The sequence below is a fragment of the Manacus vitellinus genome, unplaced genomic scaffold (genome assembly GCF_001715985.3).
Source record: "Manacus vitellinus isolate BGI_N305 unplaced genomic scaffold, ASM171598v3 scaffold_18_pilon, whole genome shotgun sequence".
Classification (NCBI taxonomy): Eukaryota; Metazoa; Chordata; class Aves; order Passeriformes; family Pipridae; genus Manacus; species Manacus vitellinus.
The window spans coordinates 7529051-7547680 of NW_021939324.1; the positions used below are offsets into that span (position 1 = coordinate 7529051).

An 18630-nucleotide genomic window follows, 5' to 3' on the forward strand; every position below is an offset into this window, starting at 1 on the left:
TCTGGTGGTGAGGTTTGGAGACTTGGCAGGGAGCCAGCTTCAAACCATATCACCTGTCATCAGTTGGGGTCAGCTGGCCCAACTGTGTCCCTTTCCAACTTTTTCTGCACTCCCAGCCTCCTTGCTGATGGGGAGGTGTCACAAACTCAAAACTGTGTAAGCACTGCTCAGCAGTAACTAGAATAGTAACTAGAAATTATGTCTCATCAACATAATTTTCAGCACGAATCCAAAATACAGCCTCATACAAGCCACTGTGAAGAAATGTAACTCTATCCCTGCCAAAACCAGTACACGCACTGAGTACATCTAATCTGCAACTTTCAAGAATTCCCAAGTTCATCCAATTAGAAGTTCACACTCTGTCATAATAAGGCAGTAGACCAAAATTTTACCCTTTGGGTCTATCTATACATTTGAAATATGCATTTCTAAAATACCTACATGATAATTCTGTCTTTTCATGAAAATGTGTAATTCAAACAGTTTTCTAAGTATTTCAAAGTAGTTAGAAAAAAGTACTTCCAAGTATAATGCCCCTTTATCAAAACATTTTACTATGAGATCTCAATAGCCACTTGTTTCATAAAGCTTTCAATAACCTCACTGGTTTCAGAATACAAAGGTTTATATTGGCTTTTTCCTACTCCTTTTTCATTAAAAAATTGTGAATGCATCATGTTTCTGAATTAAACTTGCCTATATTAAACCTAAATAAAACACCATTCAAAGCTGTTAAACTGTTTCTTTCATAGCTTTTGTCTGATGTTACAGTTTTAACTAATGTAAAGACTTCAAGGAATTCTACATATTCTGATATTCAAAGCAAAACCAAATACCACTGTTGTTCAACATCAAAAAAACGTAGACCTTTATCTACATGCTAGCATAAAAAAATAAAAATATAAAACCCTTCTGCTGCAGAATCCCTCTTAAATTTTCATCTCACTTACTCTGCCAAGATTATTGTATTTAGAATCTGATAGATATGCTGTATCTGCAACTAGTTCTCTAAATTAGTAAAAGCATCACCACTATTTTCTGTCATTCCTCACTTTCCCACATTTATGCATAATAGATTGGCACAAATAGTGCAACAGAGCAGGGCTGGAAAGACAGGAGGAGTAATAATTTGAGGTTATATCATACTGGTAAAATGATCCTTTGTTGAATTTAGTGCTACAATTTTTCAGTCAGAGTAAGTGTAGACCGTATAATGGTGTGTTCTACAAGCTTTCTGAAAAAGATGCTAGAAAGCAGGGATTGCTCAGACTGAGACAGTTACGGCAATTCAGTCCTAGGGTATAAGGGTAAGACTGACAGAATAACAACAAAAACATGCTGATAAATTACTTAAGCATTATCTGATGCAAAATGTTTTTCTGGAATCAAGGCCTCAATTCTGGACATTCCAAAATACTTTGTGGTGTTTTACTTCAATAAAGAAAAAGTCATTAAACCAGTCTTCTGTGAGATCACCATCCTCCTTGGCTACCTTTCCCTAGAAACTCACTGTTAAAGTAACTGGAAGATGCATCATCAGTTCAAAACAAGTAAATACCCTAAGTGCAATTACTTCCCTCTGACTAATGATCATATTTTATGTGCAGGTCAAAATCCTTCTGCCCAGTAGATTCTCAAGGTCAGTTGCTTAAGAAGCTTGTTGATTAGAAGAGGGAGGAAGTTCCTTTTTAACTCCAAAAGAAATGTCATCCTTTATACTTCCTAACAAATATACTCCACCATCTATCTAGTTCACTCAGGAGGCAATTTTTAAAAATTATGTTTCCTGGTAACCTTTTTTAATCTTGCCTATGCTTTCTTACTATTATATGTATTCTTTGGTTGCCGGCCAACCACATCATCCTACTAAAATTTGACTTTGCTGTAGCCACTAACTCATCAGCCTTTCAACCTTCACTGTTCTCTTCTAACTTCCCTTTTGTTTATAATACTGAAAACTTTCTGCACTACATTGATGTCTCTGCAGACTACAAGGATTTTGATTTCCCAGCTTTCATTGTGTGCACCATCCAAGTAATACACTAACCCAACAGAGCCCTTCAGCTTGTTTTAAACTTAAGTGATTCGCAATGATACTGCCAGCACATTTTACCAGTCTGTAACTTGGGGAAAAATTAAATCATTGTTTGGTCTGTGGTTTGTGTACTTCTCTGTGACACAGCTTCTCTCTAGAAACTCAGTTTACACTACTGGCACTACAGGAGTTGATTGCAAGGAGTTTCAGTTGAGGAGGAGAAAAACAAGAATCTGCATATGCATTTTAATCTTGTTATTTGCTTTTACCTATATTCACGTTCTTGGAGTATTTCAACAGGATCCAATCCTTGTGGCTTCTGGATAGGGCTGATGCGATTCTGTTTTTGCTGCAGCTGGACAATGGGAGAAGGTTGTCCAGGTGGTGGTTGTGGTACAGAGGGCCCAGGCATGGTGGCAGCAGGCTGGGTGGCAGTGGGGGCAGGAGAAGGCCTCCCACTAGGGGCAGGTGCTGGAAGCTTTTGTTGTGCATTGGAGACACTCATATCTGGGGCTTGGCCTGAAACAGTAACAGTACTGATTCACAACATGAACTACGGAAAGCAGGAACGAAATCCAGATGATTTCTGAAGACAGAACATGAAGGTAAGGCAAACATTCAATATCACCAGAAAAAGCACATTGAGATAGACTACATTCTGTTTCTAAAATAGACATACTAAAATGCAAGTATACCATACACTGCAAGAAGTGGCCCGAAGAAAAACAAAACACCTGAAACTTTACAATGAATACTGTTTCTTTTGCCATTCCTGAGGATTTTAAATTCCATAAGAAATAAAACAGCTATAGAAATTACTTCCTGCAAATGCTAGACCTTGTTCTGCCTCTTGTTCACTATCCCTGCACCACTTAGAAGAAAGCATCTATAACCGGAATCTGGCAACAAGCAGAAGTAGGTCTGATTTTAGAGCTCTATCAGAACTTGATAACCATACCGAAATTTCTACAACTGTATTTGGAAGTAACTGCCAGATATAAATAGCTTGCGTTTCATTATGATCTCCTATTAATTGTACTTATTTCAAGTACTAGAAATTCAATTATTCTAATTGTCTTGAAAAGTAACACCTCAGTTAACATGAAAATAGTACCTGTCATTTATAGACACTAAGGGTCATAGATTTCAGTATGCCACTATGACAAATTACCTATGTATTCAGATGTTCACAAATTCACTACCAACAGACATTGCTAGAATAAAAATGTCGTTTAATTTTCTGAGGAGTCATAGTCACTTAATGCTAGGGAAAACAATTACAAAGTACATCTCAATCTTGTAATCAACCTTAATTCAAACCCAGCATCCTGAAATCTGCATGAAAAGATTTCTTCAAGATCACCATTTGTCATTCACACATCTGAATCAAACTTCAGAAAAGGAACTCGAGCACAAGCTGTAGATTCTGTATTTAGTAACACTGCACTTGAGCTTATAAAAAATAAGAAAAAAAGCAACCCCACCAAAAGGCTCTGTGCAACCTCGGTTTTCAAGGAATCATGCAAGTTGAATGACTGTGTAATGAGTGATAAATAAATCTGAAGACATAAGCACAGTCTTTAAAAATACATCAAATAAAACCTCCAAAAAGATATAGCAAGGACAAACAAATTTTTTCTTATTAAAAAAAAACAGTAATGAAAAAAGCCAAGCACTAAGCGGCTTGTAGTTAAACAGGAGAGACATATTATGATGACATATTGGATTATTTAGCTACAACTATCCATCTAGCAATTCTGTATATCTGCCAGCATTTCTTAGCAGCAGCATTTGAGCTAGAAGGCCCTGTGCCTCGTAAACTCATACATACGACCTCTCCAGAAACACCTACCCCCTTTTTATTATTCTACTCAAATTTTAAGTATTCATTTGGAGTACTCCAAGAAAAGCAATTCTACTTCTGATTACATACAACTATTTCATTTTCTTTTTATGTTGCCCTAAGTTACCAACTAATGACAGAGACTTTGTTATGACATTAACTATCACAGAGTCACCACTGACTCTAGATTTACCCACAAGAAACATTACGTATATAACGCCTGTACCATATGAGAAGCCTGTATTATTCACAAGTCTGCACTACTATACTTTTTTTCAAATGTCTCTAAAATATCCTTCACAACTTCAAACACTATGTATTACTAGGATTTCTAATTCTTTTAAGTGCAATACTTCTTCCACTCTACTTTTAAGCAACAAAATCAGTCCGTAAACCCAAATCTGATCTGAATGATTTGGTTCAAAACCTGATTATCACACAGGGGTAAAAGGTTACACTATTCATTTGATCTCAAAGACTACACTGATCATTCAAAGCTACTTTATTCCAAAACAAGCAAACAAACAACAACAAAAAAAAAGAAAGCAGCCTAATTCCATCATGATTTGAAAACTTTTGTTTACAGTAGCAATGACTAGACATGAAAGACAAGCTTGCTGCAATTAAGCATGCTCAGAAACTACTTATCAAGTAGGTTTTCTTGTTGTCCCACAGGCAGTTTACATATTTCATTCTGATTGCAAAAAGATGCTTCATTTCAGTCTGTCTAAAAATTGCAGTAATTTCATGTGTGTTATTCACAGATGAATAAAAAGTTAGACTCTCCTTGATTAAAATCTTAGACACAGTAAAGGTTACACTATTTTTCTGTGTGCCTTTTTACCTTTTGTTTTTTCTTTCCCCTGCACCTTTTCCCCACTATACCTTCAGGCCAAGTCTTAGGGGTAATGGCGGTTGTATGTCCTGGCATCCCTGGAGCAGACCCTGGTCCAGCTGCAGCACCACTCATTGCATGTAATCCAATACCTGCAATTTGACAGAGGAAAAAAAATTTGTTAAGACATAAAGCATTTTCAAGTATTCAAAAGTCATTCGTCTTTCTAACGTGATAATCTATTCAGGCAACTAGTACTTTTCTTCATTAAATAAGGATTTAAGTAGCTTTTATTGTGAAAAAATATATGTAATGAAGCATATTAAAATCATGTTTTATGAAAAAATCCCAACTTATTTGGTAGCAAAGTCATATCCACCAAAATTGAGTGAATGGTGAAATCATTAAAACAATTATTTAAAAGAAAATAGTATTATCTTAACCCTCAACTTCTAATGCAAACTTATTAACGGAAGTGTTCTGAAACTAACAGGTGCAGGGTGATTAATGTAACAGTTTTCTTAGGAGCAATGTGCTTGCTTACCACAGTGTAACATCTATTACCATTAGGAGAAAAAAATAAGGACACTTTCTTTTCCTTATGTCTTTCACTTGACAGCACATTATAGATAGTTTGTTTTACTTTCAACAACCTAAATAATCAGGCAACTCGCTCCAGATTATTTATCTACTTTCCTGCATAAAGACAGGAGACTGAATTTTCACTCTAAGAAAAACAGTGAAATTGCTATAAGTAAAGTATGACTAACATTCTGCCAAGCATAATTAGGACAGACCCTACTGTACAGTCAAATAACTTCTATTTCAGTTTTGACAATACCCTATTACTAATAGATGTGTTTTATGCACTTGTTCAAGCTTAAAATCAAGGGCCATGCTGTTCACTTTGATGCCAGAGTACAGTCCCATATTATAGTCCTGTACAGTACCCATTTCTTAATCTGCCACAGGCAGACCTTCAAGAATTACCTGAGCAATGACTCTTACCAGGCATTCACTTACCAGACTGTCTGTTGAAGGCACTGGGAGGCTGCTGTTGTTGAATGCCAGGCAGGGTCCTCTTGCCCTGAACAGCAAGCTGGAGGTTTTCTGGTAAAGGTTGACCTCTAGCCAACATTTTATATGCCAGAATCTGAGCCCGCAACTGATGCAGCTGTGCAGGGCTGAAAGGGGAAGGCCCTCTGTTAGCCTGATTAATAACTTGTGGGTCTCCTGGTATAATGGGTCCTGGCTGACTGGGAGTCATCTGAGGTGGTGTTGGACCTCCTCCAGACATTGGACTGGACACATGCTCTGGTGCTCCTATTGGAGATGGGTGTGGCGACATATAACCTAGAACAAGTAAAAGAATCACAAACTTATCTTTCTGTTAGTTCAATCTAAATTCCATCAAATTTCTTTAACAGTACACAGAGTATAAAAATGTCTGTCTCAAGTCAGGATAGCTGTAGTATTTTCTGCAATGACAAGGTGCAATCTGAAGTTCCCTGGGATATCAAGTCTCAGGAGCTATTCTTTGAAAAGAACTACAGTTATTTAGTCCAATATTTCCTAAAAAGAACAATTACCCTTTGTCTTACATTTGGAGTAAGACAAACTACAACATGAAATACAATACAGAAGCATAAGGATATGGTACTGTTTACTAGAATTCTGGATAAATGTTTCCTTGTGGAACACATACAGTGATGTCTGCCTAGTTTACAGCTTAATATTCTAAGTTTATTTTAATGACACACATTAAGGAATACCCACTCACTTCTACAGGCCCTCTTGGCCAAAACTCACCACCATACAGAAACAGAAAGAAATTGTATTTACTTTCTATACAATTGCTCTTTAATGTATAGTGATTAAAGGTTTGAGCCAGACAAAGAATACTTGATACCTTCTGCCATCCGGGTGCTCAACAATTGGGACATCAACTGCAAGCACAAAAATCACCCTCTGAAGAAGCTGCTGAAGACTATGCTACTCTATAAAGTTCCAGAAGAGTAGAGTTCTGGAATATTAAAGCACTTGAATTTTAATTACACTTACTGTGCATGTGCTTGAGCTTCACAATGCATAGCAGATAGCAAGTTTGTTTTTTTTCATCCACCAAGAGTGAAAAAGAGGTAATGATATTTACCCACTTCCACTCTGATACTGTGGAACACAAATAATGTTCTTAAAAATTGAAAAAGTCTACAAAAACAATAAAAAAAACCCTAGAAATCTTCTGGCTTATTTACATATTCCATGTTAGGAAGCTACAGATCACAGAACTCCTAAGTTCATGCCACATTCTGCGACACCAAATCTACAACAAACCTTCCCTCACTCTTCCTGTGACTTTCAAGTGAAACTAGATCAATTTCATCTATATGTGGTCCAGATCACGGAAGAAAGCAATTCTGCCCTCTCTTTAGCTTCACTGTTCCTACTGATCCTTCAGTAAAGGCAACATAGGCAAAACCCCAAAGTAGTTTCAGCTTTTCTGGGATGACAGGAGCTGTAAGTCACTAGAACTTAAAGAAGTGGAGAAATGAGAGTCCTAGAGAACTGATATTCGTGCTAATTGATGCTGAGGCCTGGGGATAAAAATGTAACCAAGTAAAGGCTGTAAATATAACATAGACAAAGAAGAAAGGATTTCAGTTCTTCTAAAAAAGGAAAACAAGATGGAAGTACAGTAGGAAAAAAATAGTTTTGTGATGGGGAAAGACCAGACAAGACAGAAACAGAGTGAGTTCAATTTAAAGAAGATGATGACAGGAAAGGAAGAAGAGTCTGGTGAGGGTATGAAAAATTATACAGTTTAAGAGAAAAAGGAGAAAGTGAGGGGAGGAGTTCAAAAAAAAAGGAAGAAAGTTATAATAACTTTCTAATAGAAGCTACTTACTAGCTCAATATAAAAATTGTTTATACATCCCTTGGTAATGATAAAAGATATGGTAAATAATTGTAAATTTATTCCATTTATTCATCTCCGTCCACTAACTTACTTTTACCTCTTAATTTTTTTAAAAGAAAATAGGGGAAAACCCACAGATCCCTCTTGGTGAGCACACTGCTTTAAAAAACAACCTCTATGCCACAACAAAAAATACGACTACATTACTGTTTTATAGTATAAAATGGGGTTTATTGCAATGTTTGTCCATTATTACATTTTTAAATCTCAGGATTAACTTTAAATGACACCTAATTCAAACTACATTGTTTTCTAAACTGCATTTCAAAGAATGGTTTCTTTCCCTCCTCAAGTCTTACTGCCCAAGTTATAAATTCCTTAACCACTGACAGATGTCAGACCCAGGATCTTGAAATCCGTCTGGACCATAAAAATTTAGAAGAGTGGTGTAATATATTGAGTACTTGTTTTCAGTTCTGACAGTCTGAGGCACAAGTCTGAGACTATGTTTTGCAAAGAGGAGCTTTCAGAAATTTTTTGAGCTTTCTAGATATATATTTATTACTTACGCTTTCTCTCTCCCTCAAAGTCCTCTGCATTAGGATTCCTAACAACAGGAAACTATGCTTCACAAGAGGAAGAATGAAAAAAAAAATCCCATAAAATATGTCAGAACCTTCCAAACTTCTTGTAAAGGTGTTAAAATGTGGCATTTACAGAACGTAAATTCTGTTATCCTATATGGAAATTTTCCTTTACAGTCTGAGAACTTTCATAAGACAGTGTGACAATACACACAGCCATACGCTTGTCCTAATAAATTGTTCATCCTACTTGTTTTTTCCTATCCTATTACACATACTCTAATACAGCTGAGCATGCACACATAAAGATCCACTAAAATTGAATTTAACCACCATATACCATAAATGAAAAAAAATGTAAGACACAGTCCACTGGAATGCTTAATATACAGGCAAAGACAGAGAGGTTTTTGAACTCTGCAAACAGGCTTTCATCTGCTATGAAGATTTTCAAATGCATTTTTCTGTGGCATACATGAATTTCCAAAGTAAATATTCAGCAGGTTTTTAAATACCTAGTTAATTAATTATTACTTGCTGAACTGCCAAGCACCCCTTCTTCTACATCTTCCACAGAAATTTTTCTCTTCTATTCTGCATGAATCATTGTTTAATTTAACCTTCAGATGGCAAAAGCGTTGAATGACAATGTGCACAACATTGCACAACAGAAGAAATCTATACACTTGCAAAGGACAATACATAACCTATAATTCTGAAAAATACAGAGAGTAGAAGTCACCCAACATCAGGAAATGAAGGCCCAAAAGTCTAACCTATCATTTAAAGCCGTACCAGGTTTCTCCAGAAACAGGTTTCTCTTGTTTTGAGTTCTGAAAACCTCCAATGACAGTGATTCTTAATCACTCTGAATTTCCTTTCCCTTAAGTCCCATCAGAATTTCACTCACATAATTTGTGACCATTACTTTTCTGCTTTTGCTATGCACCTCTGAGGAGAATCTGGTCTGCCTTCTCCACAATCCTTCAATGGGTCATAGAAGAGGCTACATCAGAAATCAGTCTCAAGTTTTCAGCAGTAAAAAACCCTCTGTTTTCTTAACTGTATGCATAATCAGCAACATAATCACTCTTTTCATCCCTTTGTATCAACTTGTTCAACACGCCACCACAGCATGTCATAAACAATGCATATTCTTTACAATATTAACACTGGCAGAAATCCTAGTTCTAACACATTACCAAACCCAAGTATTTTTGGAGGGAAGACTGTATGCAAAGTTTCTGCTCTAATTGCTTTCTCACTTTAGTTAACAGAAACAAGTAACATCTTTCTTATCTGTTTTAAAGGTAAAGAACCAGAGTTAAAAACTGAGAGACCTTTTTCTTCACTTTTAATGCTATAATGAAACTGAAAAGAACACATCTGAATGAATTCTAGACCCTGGTAATGAGTATGACACAGAAGAAGTCAAGGTTTTAGCAGTCCAACACAGAATGCTGAACACAGATCTTGACTCACCACTAAAAATTAAGACTTAAACAATGAAAGTGTCTGAGGATCATATATGTCACATTTTTATGCTAAAACCATCAGCAAGGGTACATTTTTACTCAAGAATGTGACTGTAAGAGAATTAGTGGATTAGGAAGATACAAATGGGATTGAAGAAATATAGTCATGTAACTCATTTAACAATCACTTCAACCATCAACTGAAGTTAGTATAAACAACAAAAAAGGAACCAAATACATCTCCACAACACACAGCAGGAAAGCATAACATCTTGGAACACAGTGGAAAATACCTCCTTATTGGACTGAGGCTACAAACTTTCTTAAGGTAAGCAAAATACAGCATTTCCCTGTCTATAGTGTGGCCAGGGTTAACACCAGTTCTTGTGAAACTCTGAACAAAGAGAAAGGTCACATGTGTGCAAGTCACTTAAAACTAGGACTGTAGAAATAAATTGTTGAGAGGTCTTACACTGGCAGGCAGATGAATAAGGTGACAGATCTTTTCTCATCTTTAAAAGGCAGAAAGAATTCAGAAGAGAAAGTGTAACTAATTTAAGTAAGGACAATGAACACTGCCTGTGAAGTAGCAGTATATTAGTGAATTCTGTAAGTTAAACTTTTTAAGAAGTTTAATACATACTGAAAGATGATAAAAAATAAATACAGATCAAGTCCCAGAATCTTAAATTTCTGCAGCCCTTATGTTTCCATGTACAAACAGCAGGGAAAGACAGCAAAACAACTCAAATTGGGCTGTATTTCACTGCTATATCACAGTAATTTCATTTAATTTGCTCCAAACCCTGGAAAAATACAGAAATTGTTAACTTCAGTCCATTTATATATTTTTATGAATTATCTAAAACATATTTTATTTTATATAAATATTTGGCTTCTCTTTGCAACTTCTCTCAGTCCTCTCACAAAGTCAAGTCTAACCATTATTTTAATCTTCTGAATAACTGTTTAACAGCTTAACAATTTACCATAAATTTCATATTTTTCATATAAATACTGCAAATTTCAGCACAGTTGATTCACAGAGCCTGAAGGCAGTTTCTAACACAATTCAGATTCAGTTAAATGCAGTAAGTTGACTACTTAAACAGCTAAATATGAAGCTGGAGCTATGGATTTTCCTTCCATTTAACCTATTAGCATCAAAAGAAAGGTTTTAAGACTTAACAGGGATATCGTGTGCAACTTCAAGAAATGAAAATTTGCCACCAAAACCAGTCAGGAATGTTACCCTTTCTCCACTTTGGCATTAGGAGTGGAAAGGAGTAACTGCTGAGGAGAAAGGTACCAATTCATAGTATTTTCCCCATAAATGAACATCAGACTCCTGAAAATCATCCTATTGCAGTATGCAATAAAAATGTATCAATCTCTCTGAGCTAGTAACACTTTCTTTCTGCATGACTAGCATCTCACTGAGCACCAAGAAAATATAAATCCCTGAAGTGAAGTTGCATACCTTAACTTAGTAATTACTGTTAAAAAAAGGCAAACATCTCAGAACAGTAACTGCCATCCAAACAGCGTAAAAGCACTTAAGTAAAATTACAACATTTTTGCAGATTTAGTTTTGAAGTGTTTCTGATTTTCTCATCACTCATCTCACCTCAAAAAAGGGTAATTATTTCTTAACATAAACCATAAGAATCACTACTTCCAAAATTTTCTCTTTCTGTTCATTCACAACTGAATGCTTGATTTACATAAATCATACCTACAACTGTACGTGCAGTTTGCCAATTTATTTCTAATTCATCACCCATATTTTGAGCATATATTTTATAAAAAAACTTGCTTTTTACTTAGAGACAATCTTTTGCAAGACTTTCTTCTTTTAAAAAAATACTGAAAAGACTAGTATTGCAACATTTGACATTTAAATGAAATCTCATTTTGTGATCATTTCCAACTGTAAACTGCATACAGAAGGACTGCAGCCTACACATTTATCACAACTGTTCCACTCAAATCTCTAAGAACTGGAGCATTTTATGAAGACTATCTATCTTCGTATTCTTTCCACTGTTTCCTACTCTAACTTACTAGTTCTTCTCAGAGTCTTGGAGCCTGTAAACAGGCAGATTTCTGTCGAAAAGGCACCCTTTACAGCTACAACAGTCTACCTAACTTGTCTAAACCAGACTAGACTTTTAGCGTCTAAACAAACTTCTCCCTTTGCTCTATGGAACAGAAGAGAAAGACATTCAGTGTTGACATAACTTTCATATGACACAAAACCTACCACAAATACTTGGGTCATCTTTCTCCAAAAAGGTTAAATTATCTTCATTAAGATACAGATATTTAATAAAGTCTGAATTCACCTAATTTAAATTTGCAGGAACCGAATTACACTATCCCCTCCAACTCCCCTTCCACACACACTTTTTTCTCCCTTAAAGATAAAGGTTCCATCTATTTCAAGCCTTTCTACCATGCAGGAATGTGCAGACTGATCAAATCTTCTTTTAATTCTCTCTCAAGAAGAATAAAAAATAGAGTTTAACATTCTCCAGGAAAAAAAACAATCAAACAAACAAAAATACCCTCCAAAACACAAAACCAAACCTAAAAACAAACCCACCTTCCAAGTTTCAAGTAATTTCTTTATTTGTCTTCTAAGTAAAGTGCAATTTTACAGAATCATTAGGACTGGAAGGGACTTCTCAAGGCCACCCAGACCAATCCCCTGCTCAAATGGTCAGCTACCTGTTGGGTTTTGACTATCTATCTCCAAGCACGGCAATTACACATACTCTCTGGGCAACCCACTGTATTATTCAGTCACATTTACAGTAAAAAAGTGTTTTCATATGTCCCAATTGAATTTCGTGTGTACAGTTTGTACCCACTTTCTCTTCTTTGGTCACTGATACTCACTGCAAAGATTCTGGTTTCCTCTTTGTCACTCTGTCCCATCAGATATTTCCAAGTCGTCTTTTTTTCAGGCTATGCAGTTTCAGCTCACTCAGTCTCTCCTCCCACAAAAGATGCTTCAAATATCTGATGTTACTTTAAACAATTCTCAACAACTTTCTGAACTGCAGATACGAGAATGGAATACAATACCAAAGTACAGCCCTCAGCTAATTCATTAGAAAAGATGATGCAACTCCTCAATTAATAGCCTCCTGATTCTGTATGCAGGTAGTACATCCCACCTCATGGTTGGAAAAACTGTACATGACAATACTCTTTTAAGTATATCTTGCTCCTAGACATACAATGTTGTTGGTTGCGCTAAAATCTATGCTAGAAAAATAAGCACATTCTCCTCAGGTTCTGATCAGCCTTTGTAACCAACTTGTTCATTATTTACTGCTAAACCCCTGTGCTATCTGCAAATTCTATCAGCACTGATTTTAAACTTTTTTCCAGATCACAAATATATGTAACATCACTGAACCAAAACAGAACCTTCCTGAAAGACTAACTAGAAAATCCACAATCAGATGATTATCATCTAATTAGAGTTAAGTTTATAATCTGTCATTTAACTAGCTTAATATATTAGTGTAAATTATATTGCTTTTACTTAGTGATACCTAGTGATATACAGTGACAAGCCAAGCACCTTTATATAACTCTAACGTCTATCAATCAGTCAAGGTTGTGTCTATCATTTACTGCTACTAGCTTTAACAAGGAATAGAGAAGCCCATTCACAGGCCAGGATCCTTTATCCTGACAACTGTACAAATACTGTACTGCACTAAGTACTGTATCACACCTGTCTACATGTTAATAAATCAATTTAGCTTATGATCTAGTAAATTTGTTTGATCAGCATATAAAATAATATAGTAATATTATATTTACATAATATATAATAGTAAATATCAATCTAAAGGCTGACTTTATGCAATTCAGAAGGATTTGGACAAGCTCAAGAATTGTGACTGCATGAACCTCATAGGGTTCAACAGGGCCAAGTACAAGGTCCCACACAAGGGTCAAGGCAATCCCAAGTACCAATACAGGCTGGATGTGGGGACTGAGAGCAGCCCTGCCAAGACAGGCTTGGGGGTGCTGGTGAACAAGCAGCTTTACATGACGTGGCAATGTGCACTTGTAGCCCATAAAGCAAACCACATCCTGGGCTCATCAAAAGCAGCATGACCAGCAGGTTTTTTCTGCTCTGCTCTTCTAAGACCCTATCTGGAGTACTACATACAGCTTTGGAATTCTCAGCACAGGAAAGAGATGGATTTGTTGGAGTGGGTCCAGAGGAAGGCCATGAAGATAATCAGAGGTCTCGAGTACCTCTCCTATGAGGACAGGCTGAGAGAGTTGGCATTGTTCAGCCTGCGGAAGAGAAGGTTCCAAGCAGACCTTATTGCGACCTTTCAAAACTTAAAGTGGCTTACAAGAAAGATGGAAAGAGACTTTTAAGGACCTACAGTGACAGGAGGAATGGTTTTAGACAGTAAATTCAGACTAGCTAAAAGGAAGACTTCTTTTTTTTAATGAGAGTGGTCCAACACTGGCACAGGTTGCCCAGAGTAGTGGTACATGCCACATCCCTGGAAACATTCAAGGTCAGTTTGAATGGGGTTCTGAACAACCTGATCTAGTCGAAGATGTACCTGCTCACTGCAAGGGGGTTGGACTAAATGACTTGTAAAGATCCCCTTACAACCCAAACCATACTATGTTTCTATGATTCTGTGATTTTTCCATAAAACTATTCTCAATTACCTGAATTATAGACAATGTCACATAAAATTAAAAGACAATGTTCTTTGATTTTACCTAGAACAATATTTAACTGATAAATGGCCATTCCGCTTATGCTTCCAAACTAATGGCCAAAGTTTAGAGTGATCCATTTCCTGAGGTTTTAAACTTCTTCATCTACTTTCCCCAAAACACCCAAAAAATATTAATTGGTGCATATTTATCTACTTCAGCTTGAGGCCTACAAACAATAAGCCATGAAAAAAATGGACCTTGAACTAATAAGGTGTAATTTCTATTTGACACGTATGTTGTTAAAAATTGTACATAACTGCGTACTGCAAGCTCAACAATCACATATTTCTAAGGAAGTGAACCTTATAGTAAATCTTGTTTTCTAATAATGTACCATACACAACTAAAGATTTTGTCAGGATTTGAAGAGTTACCAGGCACCTTTCCATGGATTCTCAAAGAACTGATACTGTCCTTTTGCCATGAGTGCGGGCATCGTTAAACTCACTCTCTTTTACCACCTTGCGTATTTCTACAAAACTTATAAAAACACAAGTGTCCTACACAACCCTAATGTTGTGGGATATCAAGCAAAAAGTATCCAGTAGGTTGAAAGCCTAGTAAGGAACCTGGTTTTCTGTCTTGGATCTGTAAACTAACAGGGAGAAAATACAAGGTTAGCAAATGGGACTTTGCCCAACTGGTATCAAAACAGCTCCAAGTGCCATCACCATCTTTTATGGAAAAGATAATTGTGTAAGAATAAAAAAATGGAGACACGGAGGCAAAGAAAGCTGAAACATTCCTCTATGATGTCAAGAACAGTATTTGAAATATTAGAACATGTGGGGGCTTTTCTGACCATTTCTTTTAAAAGCCTGTTCCACATTACAACTCTACAGTAATGTCTATTTACCTTGTAACAGTTGACAGCATACACCAAAAAGAGAGCAGGGATCTGCAGTCTTTAGCCTGACAGAGTTGCTACAAATACAGTCATCTTTTTGCAGAGCAAAACTACCTGGAAGTCTAATCTCAGCCAGCACAGATAAGAAAACAACTCAGAAGCTGCTTGTATTTGAAGCGTTTGCAATTCATGTATTTTCAGCACATAATGTTTCAATTTGATCCATATTCGTCATCAGACTAAATGCTCTCTTCATTTCATCACATGTAAAATGTCCTCTGAATGCAAAGCCAAGTAAAAATTTTTCTCTCAGATGATCATGCTTGCATCTTGTTGAAATCAATGAGAAAGTTTCACCTGATGAAGAATTTGCCTCTGCAAAGTCAGTTCTATTTTACTTAACTGATATTGAAAGGGTTAATGAAAAATTTACTTTCTAATTATCAAGGTCCCAGAATGGGATTCAGCTGACCAATTAAAGACTAGTGGTTCAGTCACATCCCACTGAAAAGTCACAAAGCAGTTCAGACTAAGTCATTTTGCTGATCTGTAGCTATTTTTTTCCTTTCAACATTTCTCCTATCCTATGTAATACAAACATGTAAATACATCAAACAAGGAGTATCTCTTAATAGATCTGTGTAGTGTGTCACATCAAGAGCCTAATTTCATTTGGGATTCTCCAGATGTTGCTGTAACATAATTAACCATGCAATATACAAAGCCTTATCTGCTGAACTTATTAAAAGCAGCAGGTGTTTCCAACATACCAGGCGGCTCCTGTCCTTTTATGTTGCAGACTATAACACACAAAGAAGGCATGTAGCAATGTGTTAAAAAGAGTTTCTACTTTCTGGCATAAAAAACATTGGAAAGAACTTTGATCAGCACTTTAACAGAGTGTTAAAGAACTTTCTCCAGGTTTGCTTGGGTTCTTCTCTCTTATAACTTCTTCACCAAAGCATTAAAAGAAATCATATTTAATACATTTACATTTAAGATAGTCATATAAGACAGGAGATAACTAGATGGAGGTTTTTATAGAGATGTGAACTGAAATCTGTGATAGATTTTGTTGAATTACTTGTCCCAGTCATGGGTTTGAACCTCAGCTATTTTCCACCACATGACTGATGGATGCTCCAGAAAGCAAAGGGATTCAGCCTTTCCAAGCAAAGCTGAAAGGAAATAATTGGAAATCTGTTACATGCAACTACAGACTCTTTGTGGAGCAAAGAGACCCCAAAATCACACAGCATGCACAGTAAGGATAAACCTTGGCTATGCTGGTCCATTGGACTCTGAGGTGGGCCCATTCCAGGATGAGGAGGTCGCATACTCTTCATGGAGCCACAATGAACATCTTCAACCATTCCTTTTTCATGTAAGCCATCAATAGACTGTGAAAACAAAATAAGTATTTATACAGAGATAATATATCAATCCACTATAAAAATCTGAAGGACTTTAACTCAAAATCTAAACAAACACATGAAGAGTAAAACCAATGAAAACTTTTAACCTGGAATCAGACATCTGAGGAAACACAGAACACCATTAGACTGCTTGTTCCCTGTTTCTTTTCTGCCCTTTTTTTTTTCTCTCCTTATGAACTGTTTGGCAATGGCAGGGAGGCAAACTGTCCAAATACAAACACACAAAGTGTATTGGGCTCATATTACAAAGCAGTGTAACACACACTAACTTATGAAACCACAGCCTGTGGCTTCGCTTGAGTTATTTTTAGCACAAACTTTGCCCTTTCAGTCATTGCTCTACTGGAATGTCCCAAAAACTGTTTCTCTTCAAAAACAAGGAGAACACATTGCAGGAGACAACCTCATCTTTACGGGCAAAAACAAGGATGGGCAGTCAAGGAAGGGAAAACAATACTTGTGCTCCCTGTAGTTCCTGTCACCCCATTCACTCATCAAAAACTACAGTTCCCAGGGTACTTGAAATGCAAAACAGGTTTAAGTGCCCAAAAAACATGCTGAACGCATGCTGGGCACTAAGAAAGGCTCTGTTACAGTAACTGAAGGAATCTGAAAGTGAAAATAGGGGAAGAAGTAACAACATAAAGAAGATGTCTTAAGAAAATAATTAAATTTTACCTAAAAGCAAAAATTACATCATATCCCTAACTACGAAGAGATTAAGCTTCTAACTTACAGCTCTGCAAGGCTTTGCATTGGGAAGGAACAGCCTGGCATCACTCTCTAGAGAAATACGCAGCTCTGCCCCTCTCTAACACATGCACAAACTCACACTAAATATTGCTCTTACTAAACCCTACAGTTAATGGAGATCTTGCTGTCTATTTCATCTAAATCCACACTTATTTATTGAGAATTCTTTATAAAATGAGAGTTAAAATAACTTAATACAGTGGAAAATACAGAGAGCTAACCAAAAGAGAGTGCAAGAAGCTATGTCAACTCAGGAAAAAAAAGTGACACATTTCTTATTTTTGAGTAATTTGTTTCACATGACTCAGTTTAAACAGAACTAAAGATAGGTCATGCCTTCTACAAAGTAAAAAATAATTCTAAATTTCAATTTGTAAACCATTCATATAAATTTTCTACTTTCCATTGCAATACTCAGATTTGACTGAAAGCGCCTGAAAACATATGGCATTCTTTTTGTTGTTGTTTATCAACATTTTTTAAGGATTTCACTATAATTTTTCTGTATCAGAACTATGGGTTAAAAGGGGGAAAGTTATGAAAAAGGAGAAGTTAAATGGATTTTTCATGTTTCATTAAATCATTTAGTTGTCATGACAGTATAAAAATATTTTTGAAAAGAACTTGTATCTGAAAAACACCCACTACTCAAGAAGCTATTTTTGATTACAAGAACTAGGGATATGAAGCAGAAACATTGAGACAGATGACTGACACATTAAAAATAGTTCCACTTCGCTAACCAAACAAATCCCAATGCCCTTTTCTGAGGCATGAAGATCCCTCCCTCTCTTTGCCCCGACTTACAAAGATAACCAACACAGAAGAGAACACTGAGTTCACATTCTGCCTGCGCTAGCTGAGTAGTACAGAAACCAAAACACCTGTAAAGCTGGATACATTTTGTCACCGTATGTGTCGAGGACTAAACCTTCAGAGCCACCAAGAGGAGAAGGAAACTGTGAAGGAAATTTGATCTGATTTCTAGAACAGAAGGCTCTAGCTGGACACATCTGTGGTGTGACTGCTGGGTTTCATGGCACTAATAGGTGACAGCCATGAAACCTCTGTGAATCCAGGCAGCTCTGGATGGGACTACGATGGGACACAGTATGCATACATCAGAAGT

At 36.4% G+C, this 18630-nt stretch overlaps 1 protein-coding gene across 1 annotated transcript in view; it reads right to left on the reverse strand.

Annotated features, from left to right (window-relative positions):
* SMARCA2 (SWI/SNF related, matrix associated, actin dependent regulator of chromatin, subfamily a, member 2) overlaps positions 1-18630 on the reverse strand; it is a 105803-nt gene that overhangs the window by 81031 nt on the left and 6142 nt on the right. The window contains exons 2-5 of the mRNA XM_029959033.1: positions 16589-16712; positions 5740-6069; positions 4767-4868; positions 2308-2557 (exon numbers count right to left, since the gene is read on the reverse strand). Of these exons, the coding sequence (XP_029814893.1) occupies positions 2308-2557; positions 4767-4868; positions 5740-6069; positions 16589-16712 (806 nt within the window). The remainder of the gene's footprint in view (positions 1-2307; positions 2558-4766; positions 4869-5739; positions 6070-16588; positions 16713-18630) is intronic.